The sequence below is a fragment of the Amia ocellicauda genome, chromosome 15 (genome assembly GCF_036373705.1).
Source record: "Amia ocellicauda isolate fAmiCal2 chromosome 15, fAmiCal2.hap1, whole genome shotgun sequence".
Lineage (NCBI taxonomy): Eukaryota > Metazoa > Chordata > Actinopteri > Amiiformes > Amiidae > Amia > Amia ocellicauda.
The window spans coordinates 6,331,821-6,353,317 of NC_089864.1; the positions used below are offsets into that span (position 1 = coordinate 6,331,821).

Here is a 21,497-nt window from a genome sequence, read left to right on the forward strand (position 1 = left end):
GGCAGTAACTAGTGCAGCATTTGGTGCTTTCACCACTGAAAATGTGCATGATTTTAGCTTGTTCGTGGATTGTATTTGTATACCTCCTTGTGCTTCACTATGATTTTACTAAACATGAATAAAGGCCGGACTGCAAGGAGAATGTGGGGGCAGGACTGGGCATTGTGTCTGGCTTCCAGCTGGATCTTAAACGCAAGCTCAGCTGTTAAACCCGCCAAAGGCCGGAGCGTTGTTCGGTGAGCGTAGGCGCTGTGCAGCAACAGGAGCTCAATGGGTCTTGACTGCTCTGAAGTGGCTGATAAAGGACGAAGATTACTGGTGATTATATTTTGTCTTGTTTTCTATTTTACGAGAGAACCAGGGGTGGGCGGGATTCACGCATAATCATTTGCTATTCTGTGCTCTTTATTTGTATATATTTATCCCTACCTTGGTGCTTCCAGGCACAGCTGCACGCCACAAGCTTTAGGAGAACATATTTCACAACAAGGTGGCATTTTAGAAAAGCAAATTAAACTTCCTAAACAGGGGGGGGTGGGGGTGCCTGACATTTCGCACGGTGGCTACAGAGCCCATATCTGACAGGGTGATTGAAAAATGTGGTGGGTCAGACGCTCTTGGGGGGGGGGGGGGGGGTGCAGATCACTGTTAAAACATCAAGAACCTGAAGTAATCTGAACGTGCAAAAGGTCATCCGGAGGATCTTGTTTGTGTTGATAATTTTTTTTCTTCAAGGGATTTTTCAGGTTCTTAACATATGGACCAGTCCTTATCCTTGAGCAGAGCGTTGCTGTGCTGACTATATTCCCTCATGCGCCATTTTGTATTTGATCTTCTTGACTTTAATATGAATGTGTTGTAGGGGTGGGTGTGGCTGTATCTATTAAAGCCTCATTATGTCTCGTTTCCAGCCGGATGACTCTTTGTGTTCTTGTTCATCCATAATTAGTGTCATTGTATGTACATTGTACGTCAAGCAATAGTTCAAATAAAGTTTAGTGAGCGTTTGAATTAATGTAATTAATTTAGTAAATAGTAGACTTCCTATTAAATGCATCTGCTTTACAGTAGTATGTGCTGCTGAAGACAACTGTAATTAATTAATTCAGCCTGAGTGCAACTGGTGCGAAATAAAGTCTTCCAGTCAATGATTCAAACTCATACAGTCACACTGTAGCGCTTTAAGGAAAAAAGTTTACTTATAATGAGGCTTTATGGTTTTTTTTTTGTATAGAGTCCCTTAGTATTGGTAATCACAGCAGTTCAGAAGAATTTGGTGACAAGTGTTAAACAATATGGACTGCAGATTGACTGAGCAATTTGCTGAAATCTAATGTTAGCTTTTTCTCTGTCTTCCTCCAGGTACTATAGCGCCACTATTCTCCAGATGTCAGGAGTAAAAGATGATAAATTGGCAATCTGGCTGGCGGCAGTTACGGCTTTGACAAATTTCATTTTCACTCTGCTGGGTGTGTGGCTGGTGGAGAAAGTAGGCCGTCGGAAGCTGACCCTGTGGAGTATGGCTGGTAAGTGGGGCGCTAGCATTCAGGTTTCCAACTTACGGTTTTCGTGTGAACTGTTGTGAATGAAACGGTACATGTTTCTCACAAACAATTACAATATATTGTGACGAGCATGAAAATCATTATTTGATTGGTAGTAAAAAATGTATAAAATCATCAATATTAAGAATTTTTAAAGGAAAAAGGATACACTTTTGCCCACACAATTTTTCTCTTTTGTACCAATTTCTCCTTTTCTACAATAATGTTGTGTTTTTACCATCAGATTGGCAGGTGATTCACAGATTGAGTTGGTTTGGCAAGGATTTGGGTTTCAGCCCCTAAAGTTAGTTACTCAGTTTCCACTTAAGCTCCGTTACTCGGTTCTGGCATGGGCTAAAAGTGTATATATTGACTTTATCCCACCTGTATTCCATAACAGCAGATAAGGCATTTAGTCTGCCCGTGCACGACACACCTTTCAATCCCGGGATCTTTGTCGTTTCCCTTCCCTGCTCTTTTCTCTGCCATTTTGTTTTCTGCTGACCTCAACATATCAGTTTAAGCTGAACTCACACTAGTGTGTTATACAGTGTTGGCATGAGTTTCCTTGATTTGGCGTTCGGCAGTTTTAATTAAGTATCCGTGCCTCTATTCTGTTTGCCTCCACGGTGATAAGACGACAATAGGGGCTGCCCTCGTCTTGTTCCTGTCATTTACGCTGTGCTCTATATCCTTACTCTCAAGTAGCACCTGACATTTACTGAAGCTCAACATAATTCGCAGCAGCTGTGCCTAATATTGTATCCAGTCCAGACCCTCCTCTGCTGACCGAGCCATAGCTACTCCTCCACAGTGTAGCAATGCAAATGACAGACCTTGAGATGACTTAATACATTAGTGCACTACAGCAGGCAATCACAGGCCAGTTAACCTTACACCCAACATGTGCAAGATGCTGTTATCTATATTAACCTTTTGGACATCTTTGATGATGCACCACCGTGTCTAAGAGGGGGGAGTGTCTATAGTAGTATCCACAGATATGGGGACCAGTAGAAGACATCATTAGATATAGGGATCTCGGTAGAAGATGATTTAGCATATAATTACAGTCAACGGCGAGGGCCCTGCTCAGATCTAATGGAGTTCCCAGTTTTCCTGAGCCCATGCTAATGAGGTCAGTGATACAGGAAGTGTGATCTGGCATGGCGTGACCTATATTGTGTATTCTGTAGCTGTGTATTTTTCTTTGTCTATATATTTATATAGGCATGGCCTTAGGGCTGTAGAATCTGAGCCGACCTCCTCAGGACTGAGTAGAGCCAAAACTGAATTCAATTTCATTTTTACTCCCTCTTCTCCTTCTTCGTTTGTTTTTCTCAGTGTGTCTTTGCTTTATTTGTATTGTAACCCAACCTTTTGGCGATCTTCCCTCACGGCCACTTTCTCTTCAGGTACCAGCCTGAGTCTCATGGTCCTGGCCACCGGGTTCCTGCTCTCTGCGCAGCATTCACCCCGCATCACTCTCCACCCAGAAGTCCCAGAGGCTCCAAACAGCACCTGCTCCACATATGGGTGGGTAGGAGACGGGCTCCTTCGTGAATCAAAAGAAATGCAAACAGGATTTATAATGTACTTCGGTAGGATGAACCAGCACTGAAAATACAAGAATTTTGTCTCTCAAATGTGGACAATATTCTCAATCTGCTGTACAGATAGAAAGTTACAAACCATCGCCTCTTGAACAGGCAGATGAATCGCCTGGGAACTTGGATGACTCCCTCGTCTCCGTGGCTGTGTTTACTGAGGCCATTCCCCGCTTAAACTGTGTTGTCTGTTCCGGGCGTGTTTAAGTTGGCCTGTAAGACTCCTGTAATTGAGTAAATATCCATATCTAATGAAATTACAGGCATTTGATCCGTGGCCAGTGGGGTGGAAGTCCCTGGAGATGATTGCTTGTTTTTTTTAGGCAACTCTCTCCCTGACTTTTGTCAAACTAGGTCAGAATATTACATCGGATAAGTTGGGAAATAGTACCACATTCACGCACATGTAATTAAATGTGCATGGTGCCTTTCATAGCTTTAACTTTAATTGAAAATATGTATATGTGTGTGTGTGTATATAAATCATCAACATCATGAACCTATATCCATCCACTGGTACACAAAGGTCTCCCAAAGATGCTTTTAAACATATTCTGTGCAAACATTTATATTAGAGTAAAATGCAAATGCCAAACTGCCCTTTCATCAGTAAGACACTGCAACACGGAGATAGATAAACATAAGTGTAATCTTGCAGGTTTCATAAAGATAATTGGACTTTAAGTGGAGATTATCAATCGCAATAACTTTGTAATACAATGAATGTGACGTCTGAACAGACTTTCTTATTTTCGGTGTAATGAATTCATGTTTTGCTCGGTGTGGTGGGCAGAGAAGCCTGCGGGTTATTGAGATACAATTAATTGGCCTTAATTAAGATTAAGCAGCTTTTTTTTTTCCTTAACAGCCTATTATACAAGTTTTCTTTACATATTTATTATCCCCAGTGCACGGTAACATCACTGGAATTAGCTTGACACACTAGACACAAGTGTTGCACCGTTTAGTTGTACCGTAATAACGAAGATTGGAATGTTAACCGCTGACAGCCTCGCCCCCGAAATGGTATTTTTCAAACATATGTTTTACAATAACACCGCTCTTAATGTGATCGATTATAAATGTATTATGGTCTTTGGGGGTCTTGCTCATATGAGGTGTGTTTTCGGTTTGCCAGGTTCTGTGACGGGTGCATGTTAGACCCAGGCTGTGGGTTCTGCTACCAGGAGAACAGCTCCTCCGTCTTCGCCTCTTCCTGCATTGCTGTCAACAAAACCTCCACCGAAGAAGCGGCCTGGGGCAGGTAAGAGAAGCCTTCGACAACAACACACTTCTGTATGTGTGTCGTGCTTTCCAATTGAGTGCCATATGCAACGTCATCATGTTGGTTTCCTGTACGTGCCCTGCATGTTATGTACATTAATCTTATAAGGACCTCTCTGGGCTTCACAGGGCATTTGCATTATATCAGATGATTTAAGGACATCTCTCACACTCCCCTTTAGTTAACCTGCGTCGTGGCACAGACTGAAGTGACCAATTTCTAAGAGAAGCGCCTTTTCAAACATGACGCCCACATAACCTTCAATCAAAGCAGTTTGTCTAGATAGGCAAACCTGTTTTACACACTGATTTTTAAGCATACATGGCTACACAACATAACATTTAATCTGTTTCACTTCAATATCTGGGTTCAGTTATTGTATTGACTGTCCTAACTTCATAATTAAGAATCTGAGCATTAAGCCCACAATTTCACCTTCATATAGGCCAGTTCATATGTCATACTGAGAAAATAGAGGAAGCAATTCTGACAGCAGGATAGCAAGTCAATTGTGAATGGAAATGATTGAGGAACACTTTGTTAGTTGTGTAGGTTGTAATGCTAGTGACATAACCTGTGGTTCTTCAGTGTGAAGAAGGGATTACTCTGAAATACCATTACTTTCGTGGGAGGGACATGTGTATCTATCTAATCTCCTGGCATATTATAGTGGATTTTGATTTATTAGTTTAATGTGTTGCCGATATTTGTAGACTTTGAGACGGAGGACTCGTTGTGCAGCTGCTCAGGATGTTGCTATTCATCCGCCTCGGCTACGAATTGCGCAGCAATAATCCCTGCTGCGGTGCCTCTTTCTCCGATCTGAGTTTCTGTTGAGCGCCAGTGAGGGAATAATTAAGTCGCATTTCCTGAGCGTGGCTCTGTTGTATACACTGGAGGCTCCTGACACCTCTTTTCTACACTGCCGCCAAAAATAAAGTTAATTGCTTTGGAAAATCAACACCCAGTTGGGTCTTGGTGTGTAGATACACAAACCACCCATGGTGACATATCTTGTGAGTCCAAACACAACCTGTCATTGCTGGAAATGCATTATTTGATACACAACTTCCCGGATAATGAAAGGCACAATGTACAGCTCTGATGAGCCGCAGTGCATTACATCACGAGAGCCCATAAATATGGCTTCACCGCAGTAGCTTGACATTCGAGTGGTTCAGCCTCCTTTCTTCATGAACGAGGCTGTGTAGAAACTCAATTACGGAGGGTCCTAACCTACGCTGGGATAATTATCGCGATGGAGATGCTTCCGGGCCATCGCCGCTGCGGGGCTGTGATGGAGAGGCGAAGTTCGCTGCCAAGTCAATTACACACAGAAGAAAACACATTTGTGTCCTTTGTGACTCATTCGGCAACGTGTGTAACTGTAGGACGGTGCTTGTGTGGGTAAACTGTGAGTTTAAAGCAGCTGGAGTCTGGCGCTTTTCCCCGTTTGTTTGCTCAATGACATTTCAGTTTCGTGTGTTTATAGCACAGTGTTGCAGTGAAGGAGCAATAACACAAAACATGTATCATCTATAGACCCAATCGTGAATCACCCCGGGATCTGATTCAAAGTGTGAACGGGGTTTGATTTGTATTTAACTCTCCAGTACTGTCTGCTGATATGTGTATGTGAAAGTCTGTATCTATCACTTCAAATACATTGCTTACATGAGATTTTAAGGCCGTCGGCAGTAGATCAATTCCGGGGATGTTTATTCAGTAGCTTTACTTCTGCTTCTTAGACAAATACGCACTCTTCTCTGAATTTTCAAGTCCGCCAACATCGTGCGTCTCCTTCCTCTTGGCTTGAGTTGCTGCTGCTCATTGACCTTGGCAATATTCTCACTGCCGCTCATTTAAGACTGTTTGACTGTGTGTTTATCTCTCCTATATCAATAAGCATACACACGCCGCTAGTAATTATAGACTCGGTACAGAGAAAATATAATCATTTCATTCAGGTGCATAAAAGACATTTCATCAGTTCTGTTTGGGTTGTTTGTTTGTTTTTGTCGACATTTATATCCTTGTTTCTTCTTTATAATGTCATTAATCGTATTTTAAGCTCACGGTTCACGTGGCCGCGTGGGATTTATTCCTGTTACGTTGTAGAGACATTCAGGGTCATGTGTAATAGTTATTGATTGAGCAACAACAACAACAACATTTGAATGTCCTGCTGGTTTTAAATAGAAATCACCTCCACAAGGTTTCTCGCCTTCCCAGGTGTTCGAATGCGACGGCGATGAAAGAGGGCACGTTTTGGGCCTACAATTACTGCCCCACTGACTATTCCTGGATGGCCCTTCTAGGCCTCATTTTGTACCTGATGTTCTTCGCACCTGGTAGGAACGTCATTACATCCCATCTTTTCATTTTTTATTAAATATTTGATCAATATCGTCCGTTGGCCATGGCTGTATACATGTATTTCAATGCTGCGTATCACAGCTCACACTCCCTATCCTTGTTCTCAGGAATGGGACCCATGCCTTGGACGGTCAATTCGGAGATATACCCGCTGTGGGCCCGGAGCACGGGGAACGCCTGCTCCGCGGGGGTGAACTGGATGTTCAATGTGCTGGTGTCGCTGACCTTCCTGCACGTGGCTCAGCACCTCACCTACTATGGTACAGTGGTTAGAACCGTACGGATGCAGAAATGGAAAAGTCTGCTAATGACATTCAATTGCAGTGTGATCTTTGAGTTAAAGTACACTCAATGCTACCACTCCCAAACCAAACACTGCTTTTGCATCTGTAATTAACCACGTGAGACTGAAGCATTTAATTGGTTTTGTCGCTTGTTAGATCAGTTTTACAGAGGCTTAAAACGACCGATTTACCCACTGAGCTGTAATGTAAATCTCTACAAAGTATCTCTGAAGGGACGGACATGGATTCTGTGTTATTCTGTGATCCCGTTGCTACGTTAACTTGTTTCCCTGTCGTTTTCAGGTGCGTTCTTCCTCTATTCAGGCCTGGCAGCTGTGGGCTTCTTCTTCATCTACGGCTGCCTTCCAGAGACGAAAGGAAGGAGGCTGGAGGAAATTGAATCATTGTTCGAAAACCAGTTATGTACATGTGGAGCTTCGGATTCTGATGAAGGGAGACACATTGAATATATTAGGGTAAAAGGAAGTAATTACCATCTTTCTGACAACGATGCCTCTGATGTAGAATAATGTATTCTGCTGCCTAGTCATTTAGTAATTTAAAGGCCTTCTGGGGATGAGCAGATCTTGGTGACCTCACAAACCTGCTTCTGGTCTGTCTCTGAATTGTGTTATCTTCATTAATATTCCAGTGTGCTCTTGTATTTGATGAAAAAAAAAGTTAAATCCATCAAGCTCTCCTTCCACTACGAGATCCATGGCACTATTAACATCTTAATGTTCTCCCTTTCGTTCTCTGCGCCGTAGTAATTGCGCCTGATCAAATTTATCCATTTAATTAATAAATGAGAGAGGATTACTCAATCGTTCTCGTATCCGTCCTACATGGTGTATGAGTGACACGGAAATCGAACAACTAAACCTGAGCCCAAAGGTTAGTGAGTAAGTAAGAGAGACTTTATTTTATCCTTGATTTGAGAGCCAATTCCAAGACTCTATTTTATAAATAAAGCCTCATTTCCATAAAATACAATCCACGCACTTTCTGGAATAGACTTTCCAAAAATATGTAACTACTGACATCAGTTTAAACTGAAATATAGCGTTACTAACCTGTATATAGTACTACAGTTTTCCCTCTCTATCCCAGCCTCTAGTTTTTCCTGTATGTTTTGCTCCACTGTATATCTTTCTATATGGTACTCATGTTATAATGTCAAAGAGACAGTATCAGTGCCTGTCCATGACTTGGTGGTACAGTGAGGGAAGACTGTACATTATGGTGAAGGTTTGCTATATGATTATTGCACATTCCACTAACCAAATAATACTTGACTTGACTTGGGAACATACATTTCAACAGATTCTCTGTGTTTACAGTATTACAGTGATTATGCTTCTATATATTGTGGTTGCTGACATTTCAAAACCCATAGGAACCTGGTGGGACACATACCCAGGCCTGGTGAATGGGGATAATATATTTTTGTCAAGCTCATTAAATGTTTGTGAGGTATTCGTCGCACTGGGTTCTTGAGGATTAATATATGAGGTCATATAAAATTGACGGGTGATTGTGAACAACCTCACAACCAGGTGTTTGGTACAATACCTCAATGCGTGATCCGAGCCGAGATGAATCTGTTGTAAAACACTATTTACTAATGAAGACATCAACTTCCGACCAACTGTGACCATTCTACTATTGATGCCTCTTAACTACAGTATATACATAATATTCAAAAGACTGATTGTGTGAAAAAATAAATATCGTACAAGCATAGCCTAGTAACATATTTGATTAATTAATAGTTGCATCCTTAAATCTTACCGTTTTGAAGCTTGTTGCTCAAATTCAGTCTATTTGTTTTGTTATGTGTATATATCTGAGCTCTTGCTATGAGATTAAAGGTGTACAGTATAAAAGACAGACCGACTGGTTTTAAAGCACAATGTTAGTTTGCCACAAGGCTGAGGTAGAAGACCTGCGCAGCACAACGCTGAATAAACAAACCATAGTTACACAGCTTTAGACACTTTGACATCATCAGCATAATCCTAATTTATTTTGAAGAAGTTACTGGCACAGACCAGTACCTCTCTCTAAGCTAAATTGAATATCCTTATTTACAATATGGCATTCATTGTTATTTGTGTTGATTTATTTATTTGTATTAAATATGAGTCTACTGTAGTTAAGCACTACTTCTAACCACATCAACTGGAGAATGGCTATAGTTGTTCCTCATAATTATGGTATATTTTCCAAACTGAAAATCCATTAGTCAAGACATGAAAATTCACCTAAGGATTTTGCATGGCCTTTTATTTATTTTTTAAGAAACTAAACAAAGTTAAAATGTTCTAACATTCCTTTTTCTTCATCCAGATCTTTACATTTTGACACAGAAATGCTGCTAAATAAACACCTTAAACCTTAGATGGATCCCTTGAAAGGGTCGCCTAAATACATGCTCCTACATGTGTGCAGATATAAACATTGCTTATGAAAAAAATGAAACCTTAACACATATAATTGATCCTGTAAAATCTGAATCTCTCGCCATTATTAACAGTGTTGAATTTTGTAGTCTCACAAAACCATGCGGCAGATACACAGTGACAGGACAGCTGAAGAACCACAAAGTGGAATTTCGTATATTTCTGTAAGTATTCAAGTGCACAGTGCGAAAAAACGTTTGAAGATAAATGCATATGTAGAAAAAAAAACACTTGCTTTTTAAAACATGATATTGATTGTATGACTTCCTCAGAGAAATATTATAAAATCCATATCAATACAGTATTTATAATTCCTCCAAACACTCCTATAGTAATTGTATAGTGAAAATGTTTTATTTTCAATGTAAAATTATAAAAAATAAAAAATGCACATATCTATATATTTAAAGACATATTACAGTTCAGATTTGGGAGTCCACATATAAAAGTTTACCACAGTAAATCAGCATTTCCTTGCCATGTTATACTCATCTTATAGTATAATTCATCTTACTTCAATGTATTCTTGTGTATTCGTCACTTGGATTGGACTGACAATATGTCCTTCACTATATTCCAGTCCAATAACTCCATGGTTTATCATGGTAAACTTTTTTACGGTGTAAAGTATTTGTATATTTCAGTTTTGATGTTTCTTTTAATGTTTTCCAGTTCTAATGTTTGCGTAATTGTACCAAACCAAGAGGATGTGTGAATAACCAGGACAATTATTCTCCAGACCAGAAGCAGAGGATATTTTTGTAAACAACATATTTTATTGTGTTTTATTTTTAATTGCAGGTACAATGTTTACAGATTACACACTGTTGTTGCATATGAAATTGCATACTTGTTGTTTTTTTTATTTCAAATAGAAGGATAGTTGTATGTTTCTTGGAACAATTTGTTCCGTCTTCCTCTGTAGCCTTGTGTACAAATAAATTGCATATCTATCCGTAACGTGGCAGAGTGGGATCAGTGTGTTATCAATGTTAACAGTAATGTATGTTGAAAATGTTACGTTTTAATACGCGGTGATGAAATGCAAATGCTGTATTAGGTGGTATCGTACTGTAAAGGTAAACACCAACCTGTAGTTGGTTTTCCATAGTGTCGAGTCCAGCCGACTCTCTGGGAGGCTGTCGACTGAGAAATAAGTGATGTGCATATCTGTCACTACCGAAAACGACTGCTCATAGTATCAAGTTTGTTCAATGGTGAAAACATTACTTTAACATAACTGCTATTAGTAAAGTTACTATGCTGTTTTGTGGCAAATGATCTGTTGGTGTTTACCCAGGCCTGCTCTCTTACACTTTCTGTCTCAAGGTTTCTGTGTTCTGTACATCGCTGTGGAGACTGGGCAATCGCAGAAGCTGTCAGATGATCTTGCAACATGTTGTAAATTTCATTTCGTGCTGTTAATGCAGGCTTGGTTATAGGGGGATTCACTACATGTTCATGAAGTGTATGTCCAAGCTTCCTGAAATGCATTTCATGAGGGATGTTTTGGTTTGGGTTGCCAAGCTGCAGAACGCTGGACAGATTATTAATATCAGATGATTGTAGCTTTTTTTTTATTGCAGAAAAAATTTAATAAAGATGTATATTAATTGTAGTATCAACCCAGATGGCTCTGCATTGATGGTATTGGAATTGATTCGCATTGAACAGGGAAGATATCGGAAGTTATTTTAAATGCACAAAATATGACTGTAATAACTTATGCACTTATATGAAACAGCAAATACAAATTGAGGTACTAGATCTTGAAGATAAATTTTATTTAAATTCAAAACAATAACAGCTTTAATACTTGGCTAATTAATGGAAACTTTCATCATTAGAAGGCCTTGGCAACCCACATTTCTTTTTTCTTTGCTTTGCTTTATTCACCAATCAGGGCATCTGAAGTTTTATTTATAGTGGACAGGTGCAATTTTCCTATGTGAAACAATTGTAATTGAAAAATACAAAGTGTTTATACAGTTTATGAAATATTAGTGAGAAAAACTAATTAGTGCTGTAGCTAATTTGGTAATTGTTGCTATATGTTTTATTAGAGTCTATCTTTATATAAAACTGCATATATTCATTAAATATGTAAATGGACAAAATAAACCAGATAATTATCTAGCAATGCTTGGTGTGATTTTAATGAGAGTGGAAGATACGGCGAGTGGATTCCTCATGTTCCGGTGGTGGTTTTGAGTATTTTGAAGTTATACTCAAGAACTATGGACACTGGAAAAACATTATCTTACTGAAATTTACTCTTATGTCCTAACATTAGCAAAATGTCTGCTATTTCATGAAGGGTCTTTGTCTCTTCAGAGCTCCTTTTCACCTTGATTTCAGGTGTCAGATCTGTACCCCGTTTTCCATCCATATTCACAGGCACACGATCTTCGGTCAGGTGTTCACTGTATAAAGTGTGTGCGTTTCGTCCTGCTACACCCCCATAGTTTTCTATAATGGGATCTTGTCTCAGACCTAGAAATATACAATATATATCTTTAATATGCTAGTAAAGGTGTTTTATCTATATTTTGTGAGAGAACAGTAGTGCCACATGCACAGAATCATTTATTTGATCTTATTTGTTTGGTCATGACAAAAACTTTTTCTACTTTTTGTATATCATGAGTGTGTTCCCGCCAGGAGCGTTTCAGAAAGTTCTTTCAGATCTTACCTTTTGGTAGATCTTCCCCACTGGACAGGTTCCTTCGTCTGTCGTTTCCATACAGTGGTCTCATGTTTTGGGAGTCCCGTGTGTGGCTGCTCTTGGGATTTGCAGTCACCATGTTTAGTGAGCTGTCAGGTATTTTATCCGAAACTCTTGAGCGCTCTCTTGGACTTGTTTGGTCGTTTTTGTTCTGGTGCCTTGTAGTGAATTTACTCAAGGACAAATAACCTGTTTCTACACAGATGCCTGGCATAGCTGTAGCTGAACTGGGCTCTGCTATGGCATTCTTATGACTTGTCTGCCCCCTGTTGGTCACTTTACGTTTCTCAAGAATGCGATTCAATTCAGCTGGATCCTTTTTCCCAAGATTGCACTGGGTTGCAGTGTCTGATTTCTGGAACTTAAGGATACTGTCAGTCTGTGTCCCAACGTCCCTGCTGTGGCATGTTGTCACATTCTTGGTTCTTTTAGCGCCATTTGGACCCTGTAGCCTGGACTGCACATGTGACGGCACAGACTGGTCTCGGTCCACATCCTTCCTGGTTCTTCTGCCTGGGTTTTTCTCACTCATATGAAGGTCAGTTGCTTTATTAGCATTTGAGATAATGGTTACCTCAGTGACAGTCAATGGCAGGGCTGTTGCAGGTCCGGGCCTTGTTGAAACGGGTTCTTTGTTAAATCTATCTACACAAGGTCCATCTCCACACACGCCTTTATAATCTTCCTCTGACTGGAAAGATTTGAAACACACAGATCAGTTGATGCATCACTAAAAAGTATGTGGGAAGCTTTTCTGTGTTATAAGACAGGACCATGCTATTATAACTCCTGTTCATGAAACCAAGATGCATCTTTTCTGACCTCATAATTATATGCATTGATTTCACCACATGTTCAAAACTGTCCTTGGATCACATCTTATCTGTGCCATGTTTGACTTATAAAATAAATGGTCAGCATTTAAACATGATTTGTTACACACTTTATACAGTATGACATCTGTTCCCATCACTGACACATACTGTAACCACATAAAAGTGAAAAGCACACACTTACATCCTCCGTACAGAGAGAGGCTTCCTTTGGGGAGTAGTTTGGAGATTCATAGCCCAATGAAGAGTGACGGGATGCTGTAACAGAAAAGATCTGATATTGAAATACACACCTCAATCAATGGTGCTTTAGTATATGGGATGTGGAAATGTCTATTATTGTCCCTCTCCAAACTCTTGACTTATAGTAATATAGGAGTAATTTTAACAGAGAAGTACCCTGGATTTAAATTAAACAAATTATCAGTGTTTAATTGTAAAACTCCACTTTAATAGAGATAAAGATTACCTTGACCTTAATGATGATGGTGATATTAATAATAATAATAATAATAATAATATGCTTTTAAGTTTAAGACAGAAGATAGTTTCAGTTTATTTGTTTCAAAGATTCATAGTTACGTATTTTAATATCTTGGCATATCTATGTACATTTAGTTTATATCCTTTATCTTTCCTGAGTAGGAAACTGAAATTAGTTCATTCAGAGATTTAATGGCACCAGACAAAACAGCTATACTGCAAATCACATTTTGTACTGAATTGTTTGTAATTGTGTTCGAATTGTGAGTGTTTTGAAAAGAACTTACATTGTCCTGAAACCTGTTTGAAATACAAACAAAGAGTTTAGTATATTTCTGTACATATAGTGGATAACAAACACAAAATCAACATGAAATCGAAGAAACAACAAAAATAATATCTTCAAATGATTCTCTAGCTGAAGTAACCTTTGAACTATTCCACCTCATGCACTTCCAAGGCAAAGCTGTGCTGTCATAAACTTTAATGTTTCTTACCAGTAGGTGGCATTGTCACCAATATACTGATTAAAAAACTATCCCAATCAAAACATTTTTCATCAGCTATGGCAAAGGTGTGATGCGTTTACATTTGTGAATATCACATAGAGCTGGGGTTCCCATCGCTGGCCCTGGAGGAGCCCCTAACCTGCTGGTTTGTGTTATAACCGAGCTCTCAATTACTTAATTCAAGTAATAATCTGCTTAGATTTGACTTTTTAAATTGTGTAATAAAAGAGTTATTTATACAATTCTATACTTAACTTAAAACCCCTACGGTTTTAAATAATTAGCAGGCTCTGATTAAGGAAATTATTAGTTCGGGAACCCCTGACATAAGTGTTTCAGTATAATTGCTAGTCTGTATTCTACTCTTACCTGAGACAAAAACAACTCATCTGGGTGCCTGCCTTTAGTTTCTTGTAGATCCCTTTATAAAAGGATACGGTATAATTACATCAGATGGTACATTAAGAATATTTTAAGAGGAAAAATTATAATAATGCAAATTAAGTGAACTGCACTACATAACATACACCAGTCTCATGGTATTTTTTATTTTATTTTAACACACAGCTAAATAGTTATTCAAATATATACATCTCATCACCTTGTTTAACTGATGAAATGAAGGCCTCCCCAGTGTTTCTTCAGTTTTCAATTTACATTTTTTTTTGCATACTTTAATACATAAAAGCTTGTGCTTACTTTCTGATTCTTCTATTCAGTAGCTGTTTTCCATCAAGATGAATCTTTCTCTTACAGTTGTTTACATCTGCGAATGTGAAAACATTTAGATTTTGATTTGTTCATTTTTTATTATATTTACTTACAAACCCATGCATGAATGAAGTGAGTCCACCCAATGTTGGATAAATAAATTAGTAAATACACATACAAATAAACAAAGACTGCTCACCTTGACTGGCATATGTTTGTGCATCTTCAAAAGCTCCAAAGCTGCGGTTGTCTTCCTCCTCGTTGTCTTTGGAGAAGCTGTAATCACACTGCTGTGCTGGCAAAGTGTGCCCCCTTTTCTCTGTCTTTTGTAAATGTGTGTGTAAGACCTGCTCAGGTTCAGTGAAAACACTTTGAAGCTGCCGGTCTTGATTCAGCAAAGGAGCTATGCTGAAAGCACTGGAATCACGACTGTGTGAATCACTTTCATCATAAGAAAATGTAGCTCTGTTGTCGCTTACAAATGCATTGTAACTCTCTGATGGAAAATCACTGAGCTCGTGATTTCTTGTGTGAAGCAAATTTATACTTGGGCCTGATGGCAATTCATCTGTGTATGGGACATATGTGTCCTGTATCCTAGATAAATCTGTATCCCACTGTAGCTCACTGATCACAGGACTGCCAGCTGAAAAGGCCTCATCTTTAACATGATGTTTACTCTGTACCCTGCAAAAGATACATAAGCAATCAACCTTACCATTTGGCTTCAGGCACAGAAAATTACAAATGTCCTCAATTAAATACACAGGGACTGCAATCTCATGTATACTTTTTACACTCATAGAAGCAAAGACATGGTTAATGCCTTAAGTGATTTCAGCATATATATTATATATTATATATGTTACAGAAACTACGGACAACACAAATAAGCATGGAAATATGTCTGCTTGCAATAACAAGTAGAGATAGAAAAGGAAATGAATGAATCCGAGAACAAACCAAAATGTGTGACATAACTGAAAGAGTGAAAATGTTAAAATGGCATTGGGCCGGACACACTGCATGAAGAACAGATCAAAGATGGACAACAAAAGCGATTTAATGGATCCCAAGAGATATAAAAAGACCTAGAAGACAACAGAAGATGGGAAGATGGAATCATATGCTTTGCAAGCATGACTTGGAAAAGAGAAGCTGTAGATTGAAGTAGGTGGAAACATCCAGCCGTGGATAGATTGATGATGATAATGATAATATATATATACACACACTAACACATATATATCCAATAACATAAGTTAGATTATTATTATGATTTTATCTCAATTGAATTGCTAGTTATCACAATAATTATTGTATTTCTCACATGGTTTGTTCGAATGTGTTTCCATACTGCAGTGTATCTTGCTGCTGCGTCCCATGGGAGTCTGTCGTCCAGGTTTCCCTGTCTTCACCCCCTCTGGGATGGTGAAAAGACAGAAACTACCAAGGCAGACAAGATCCTTATCACCCTTAACATACATATGATTTCCATTAAGTGCCTGTATTATTATATAAACATTATTTTCTGTACAATTTCTCATGTATTTAGTTATGGATTTGTAATTGATTAATTTGAATAGAACGGGCCCTTCTAATATTGCTGTATACAAACAGGTGAAATGAAAAAATGTCATACCTGAGGCTGGTTCGTGTCATCGGAGGCTGCTCCCCACGGAGGGGAGTGACCCTTCTCTGTGATAGGATACCTCACTGATGAAAACAGGGGACTGAGGCCATTGGGCACACAGTGCTGATAATCTATATTACTGCAGTCGGAAAAATTGGACTCCAGCACTGGAGATAACTGGGAGAAACACATGGGTTCTAGTGAGCAAAATAATTCAGACTCAGAAAAAATGGCTATAGGTATATTGAACAAAATGTATTGGATATTTTAGTACATCTGCTACTTGCTAATGTTTTAAGTGTTTATTGACCTATATAAACATGACTGAGCACATTAAAACACATATGTTAATCGTGTTGTTTAAATATAGTTATATAAGTATTGCTGCATGACTGGAACAACAGGAATATACGAATACATGGTTTAATAATCAGTTTATCATATGGGGTATTAACAGAATGTGTTAATTTGTTTGTGTAGCTGATGAAGACGGTTCAATTAACACACTGAGACTATAACATCACCGTGTCTTACCTGGCTGTATTTCAGACTGTCATATTTTGAGTAGCTCTTTTTCTTTCTACCCAAACCGAAGTTCTGGACACTGTAACAATCAGGAGGGAGAGCAGATTGATTTCTGTGTTCGTGTGACTTGAAATGTTTTGATATAAACAATTGTGAAATTATAATTTTTCTCACGCTAGTGCGTCAATTAGTTTATATATTTAGCTGATGGAACAACTACATTTCCACTTTAAAACCCACCTCAGAGCACTTTCAGGATGAATGGAACTTTTGGTTTATAAGTTAAGTAATGATTTTTTTACATTTTGTATTGACTACTCTGCCAGGTTCTGTTGACTTCAATAGGAAGGATGTAAAGTACTTGTACTGCGGCTGACTCTCCTCAAGACACAATCTGGAGGGCGGTCCGGGGGACATCGGTAGCTGTATGTCTCGTCTTACAGTCGGTTGAGCTCCCTTGAATTTGCCAACATGGGTCAATTTCATCGGTACACCTGAAATAAATGGTATTATATCCGAAAGGTATATATGATATTGCTTTCATTTTGTGACATTCCATCTTAAATAGGTTAGTTAATTGTTTTAATGAAAGATGCATGAAAATAGCAGATCAATGAACAGCCTAATTCAGTGTATCTAAGTTTCCAACACACGGGCTGGCTCAGACACGGCGATCCACACCACTATGACCTACTGCTGTTCTCCTTCTTTGAAGAAATCTGGTTCACAACGAACATCGTGAGCAGGTCCATGCTGCCAGCATTGTCCTTCTGAGGAGACTTTAGCACTCCTAAAAGCTTCATTTTCTTTTGCAGTTTCTTCTTTTCAAAAAATTCCTGTTACAATGGCAACGTATAAATATATATTAGAGTCCATTACACATAATGTACACCTTTCATGTCATGGGATTGCAGACACTGTAAACCCTTTTTTTAATTAACCTAATTTAGTATAAAGCAAACAGGATAATGTATATAAATGCATTGAACAAGTACTAATGTTGCTGTTGTGGTTTTCTTTTAAATTCCAATTCTGTGTTATTATTTATATTATTATTTGTATTTATTTCTTGGCACACACATTTCACTAACCATAATCAAAGCAGGCTAATGCATTATATAATTTCACAAAACATCATATAATAAAAGCCAGGATATACAAAATATACCCTATGAGTCATATTTGAGGTGAATTTCCTATGACTGTTAAGGGATAGAGCGTAAAAGCAGCTTGTGCTAACTGTTAAATTAGTGCTATGTGCAGTGGGGAGAAAGCAGGCCTAATTACTAATAGTAATGCTGTTACAAATTGGGTCATTTAAAGAGCGTTCGAGAGCATGAAGGTTGGGACCGGATACGTGCGAGTCAGAAATTGCACTGAAGCGGAGTGCCATAGAAGGTGTAACAGGTGTGACCTCAACACGTGGGTCTTCTACTTGTGTCGAAGGTGGTCAGCGCCTGAGCAGTCCTGTGACCTGGGAAACTAAATATCCCTAGTACCATGTTGTTACACAAAATGACAACATGTCGACACAATGGCAGGGAATTTGTATACTATTCCTCCCTCCTTTCTGATTCCCCAGTCCAGTTCACTTCAGACTCTGAGCAGGATATATATCCTTAAGCTTATATTAAGATGGTCACATCCCTAGAGCTGCGACATGATGTCCCATTGTGTTGGCAGAAGAGATCCCATCAGTACTGCGAGTACACTGTTGTATGTTTCATATTATGTATTAGCAGTTATGGTTAAGACATGCCCACAAAATCACACGGCCACTTCCACATTTTACAGACGGTTCAATGTAGTGTGGATCAAGCCCAGACTCCCATCTAAAGCAAGCAGCGTGTACCAGGAACTGTCCCTACACTCTCCCTACTATTCCCTCACCCTTTTTCTATTATCTTTGGCCCACTGCAACTGCCTCTGCATTCACACATGTGATCTTCATTCAGTGTGCTGCCCGGCTATTAAGTTGTCTTCGGTACATTGGACCCATGCTCAGGCTGACTGTCAGATTGCTGCCCTCTCGGATGGTGGCTTTGAGGTCAGACACGTGGTTCGTCTTCAGCACACTTTGCACCTTTTGCCATGTCCAGTATTTCATAATCTGTTATCAGCCTGGCCTGGGCTACAGCAGCAAATCTGACAGTTTCCTACTCCTATAGCAAATTCCCTGCTTTGAACCATAAAGACTACAATCTCACAGCAGGGCAAACATGCGATAAGGCAGATGATTACCATTCCAAGTTGAAACACTGTCAGCTCTGATCCATGGGTTGCACTGGCAAAAACTGGCTTTAATAAGTTGCATAATGCGTCAGTATACATTTGAATAAACATGTTTGATCTACACAGAGCAAATAACTATCTATTACTGGAAACCTTGTTCCAAATACTGTTGATAACCCAGCACACAGTATTATTGCTCTCATTGCTACTTTACTGACATCTCACCTTCTGTTTCCGTACGTCATTTTTGAACATGGCTCTGTTCCTAAAAGATAAAACATTTCACTTAAATTCAGAAATGCATGTACATCATACCTATAGGCTGTTTTTATTAAATCACCAAAACACATCTAATAATTGAATAAAAACCTTGCGATTGTATTTCCACTCTGTACAGGAAATTTAAGCTGTGTCTAGAGACTACATTTAAGTATTATGTTTACGCGTCATGCCCGAAACTGGAGACAGTGATGGTGCGATATACACTTACAACCCAGATACTCATTTCCCATTTATTTAGGTCTGGTAGTTCACTGTTCAACACCCTTACCATGTGTCAAGCCACCATGACCTGTCTGGACGATGCATCTGGCCGTTTTACACAGCTCTTTAAAAACCTTCCTCATTTTGAGGACAATTTACATGCATTGAGATAAGGCCTAATTCAGTCTGAGCTGTAACTTTAAACCTGGTCCACATCAGCACGTTGTGTTTAAAACTTATTTCTAATTTGCATGATTTCTAACTAAAATCTCATGTTTAAAATTTGATATACTTGTCTCCTTGTGTTTTCTGTTTTATAACAGGTGTTTTCTTAATAGTGTAATTAGCCTAAATGACACTAATTGACATCCAATTACTGAACAGCTGAGCACAAGTAGGAACAGGCCTTCAGTCTAGTGTGATACTTTGGTGAAGTGTTTCTGCTATTAATAGAAAGTATGTTAGTCTAACGTTAGTTTGCTTCATTGTGTCAGTGCTGGTCAGGATCAGGTTTATGTAACAATGTAAGTCGTTACTTTCTTATCTCTTATCGTTTTGAAGTAGAGATCGTCATATACATCATAATATAAGTCTATAAGCTAAATATAAAGGTTGAGTTGCCTGGCAAGAATTACAACCCCTAACCCTGCGTATTTACAAGCACAATGTGTAGCGCTTAGCTTGATATATACATTACATACAGTGAGCCATTGCTTTATTAATTGTTATGATTTACTTTATGAAGGAAAATGAGGGAGCTATTATAATTAGGAGAGAAAGGACACTTTTGATTTATATAACTATATACAATGATCTTACCTGCAGCCCCCGACCCAGTTCATCCCGCCTCAGACACGGCGACGCAGGACCGTTTGATTTGATTTCCAGTAAGTCGGTGATAAAAATACACGAAGAGTGCGAAGATAAAACAGTAATAATAATACCTAAATGGAAAGTCAATATGTGTCCATTTAAACGGATAAAACACAGCTGTGAGTTTTAAGAGATTTATTTACGGGATATTAACCAGCGCGCGCTGGCCTCCTCGAGCGCGCGTGACTCGTTTCACTCGTTTATTTTACACAGAAAACAAATGGACACATTAAAATAAAACCGAGCTGAGGCCAATTAGATTACGTTTTAATTAGTTCACTTGTGCATATTCCCTGTATGTTTTGCAATCATTGCATTAAACAAACAAGTGTTGCTGCCTGATATATTCACCCCATATAAATAATGCTGAAGTTAAGGATTATATAATAAAAAGACTGGGAAAGGATGAATTATCACATTTTTACAATAATGCATGCCACCCCGGTTCAATTGCAAATAAGAAAATTAATCTCGACCTCAAAGCTTTCCTTATCAGATTGAACTACAGTAGATGTGAGAAAGTCCATGCGTTTAGCTTGCGTTTGTGCTGGCTCATGCCATTGGGCTATCCCCTAAAGTTGACTTTATACCTTTGCATTTATTAATGCAAATCGCAGATTAGTTTTATCTTTATGTGATCTGGTTCTAAATAATCCTAAAACGCGTGTGTGTGTGTAAATACCGCCCCATGCTGCACAGACACCTAGTGCAGCCACCCGACCTGTTCAGGGTTAACTTTTGCGTAACCACCCAGGCCGTGCTACGTCGCTGCGGATCTCTTGAACATTTCAGTCTGGATTTGCATTCGCTGCAACGCGGAGCTGAGCGTCTCCTTCCGGGGGAGCAGCCAACGCAGAGTCCGCACAGGCTATTGACGGAAACCCAGCAATTGATGCGCCTAGCTGTGCAGAGGCTGCTGCGTTTCCCCGCAC

At 39.1% G+C, this 21,497-nt stretch overlaps 2 protein-coding genes and 1 long non-coding RNA gene across 5 annotated transcripts in view; 1 reads left to right on the forward strand and 2 right to left on the reverse strand.

Moving 5' to 3' along the window:
• LOC136711148 (proton myo-inositol cotransporter) overlaps window positions 1-11,694 on the forward strand; it is a 77,048-nt gene extending 65,354 nt beyond the window's left edge. For 2 of the 3 annotated variants that reach the window (XM_066687199.1, XM_066687198.1), the window contains 7 exons: window positions 1,363-1,526; window positions 2,960-3,080; window positions 4,290-4,415; window positions 6,669-6,787; window positions 6,920-7,072; window positions 7,400-7,572; window positions 9,648-11,694. In XM_066687199.1, coding sequence (XP_066543296.1) covers window positions 1,363-1,526; window positions 2,960-3,080; window positions 4,290-4,415; window positions 6,669-6,787; window positions 6,920-7,072; window positions 7,400-7,572; window positions 9,648-9,800 — 1,009 coding nt within the window. In that variant the 3' untranslated portion in view covers window positions 9,801-11,694. The remainder of the gene's footprint in view (window positions 1-1,362; window positions 1,527-2,959; window positions 3,081-4,289; window positions 4,416-6,668; window positions 6,788-6,919; window positions 7,073-7,399; window positions 7,573-9,647) is intronic. The other variant, XM_066687200.1, reaches the window with a different exon arrangement.
• On the reverse strand, window positions 11,692-13,374 carry LOC136711149 (uncharacterized). The gene is made up of 3 exons (XR_010804710.1): window positions 13,301-13,374; window positions 12,251-12,974; window positions 11,692-12,051 (listed from the first exon to the last, which is right to left on the reverse strand). It is a non-coding gene; the product is annotated as an uncharacterized LOC136711149 (long non-coding RNA).
• Window positions 13,375-13,744: 370 nt separating this feature from the next.
• On the reverse strand, window positions 13,745-21,375 carry redic1 (regulator of DNA class I crossover intermediates 1). Its single transcript, XM_066687047.1, has 11 exons — window positions 20,512-21,375; window positions 19,435-19,474; window positions 17,672-17,813; window positions 17,339-17,471; window positions 16,987-17,056; window positions 16,462-16,629; window positions 16,150-16,265; window positions 15,019-15,506; window positions 14,808-14,874; window positions 14,478-14,529; window positions 13,745-13,753 (listed from the first exon to the last, which is right to left on the reverse strand). Exons 1-11 carry the CDS (start codon window positions 20,532-20,534, stop codon window positions 13,745-13,747), a joined length of 1,308 nt encoding a protein of 435 aa, XP_066543144.1. The 5' UTR covers window positions 20,535-21,375.
• Window positions 21,376-21,497: the final 122 nt, after the last annotated feature.

Bases quoted from the DNA above. Each gene is read 5' to 3' on its own strand.
- redic1 (XM_066687047.1), bottom strand. From the start codon at position 20,534: ATGAACTGGGTCGGGGGCTGCAG. The intron at 16,266-16,461 runs GTATGACATTTT...CTGCCTTGGTAG, and splicing joins ATGACACGAACCAGCCTCAG to TTTCTGTCTTTTCACCATCC. The intron at 15,507-16,149 runs GTGAGAAATACA...TATCTTTTGCAG, and splicing joins AACACATTCGAACAAACCAT to GGTACAGAGTAAACATCATG.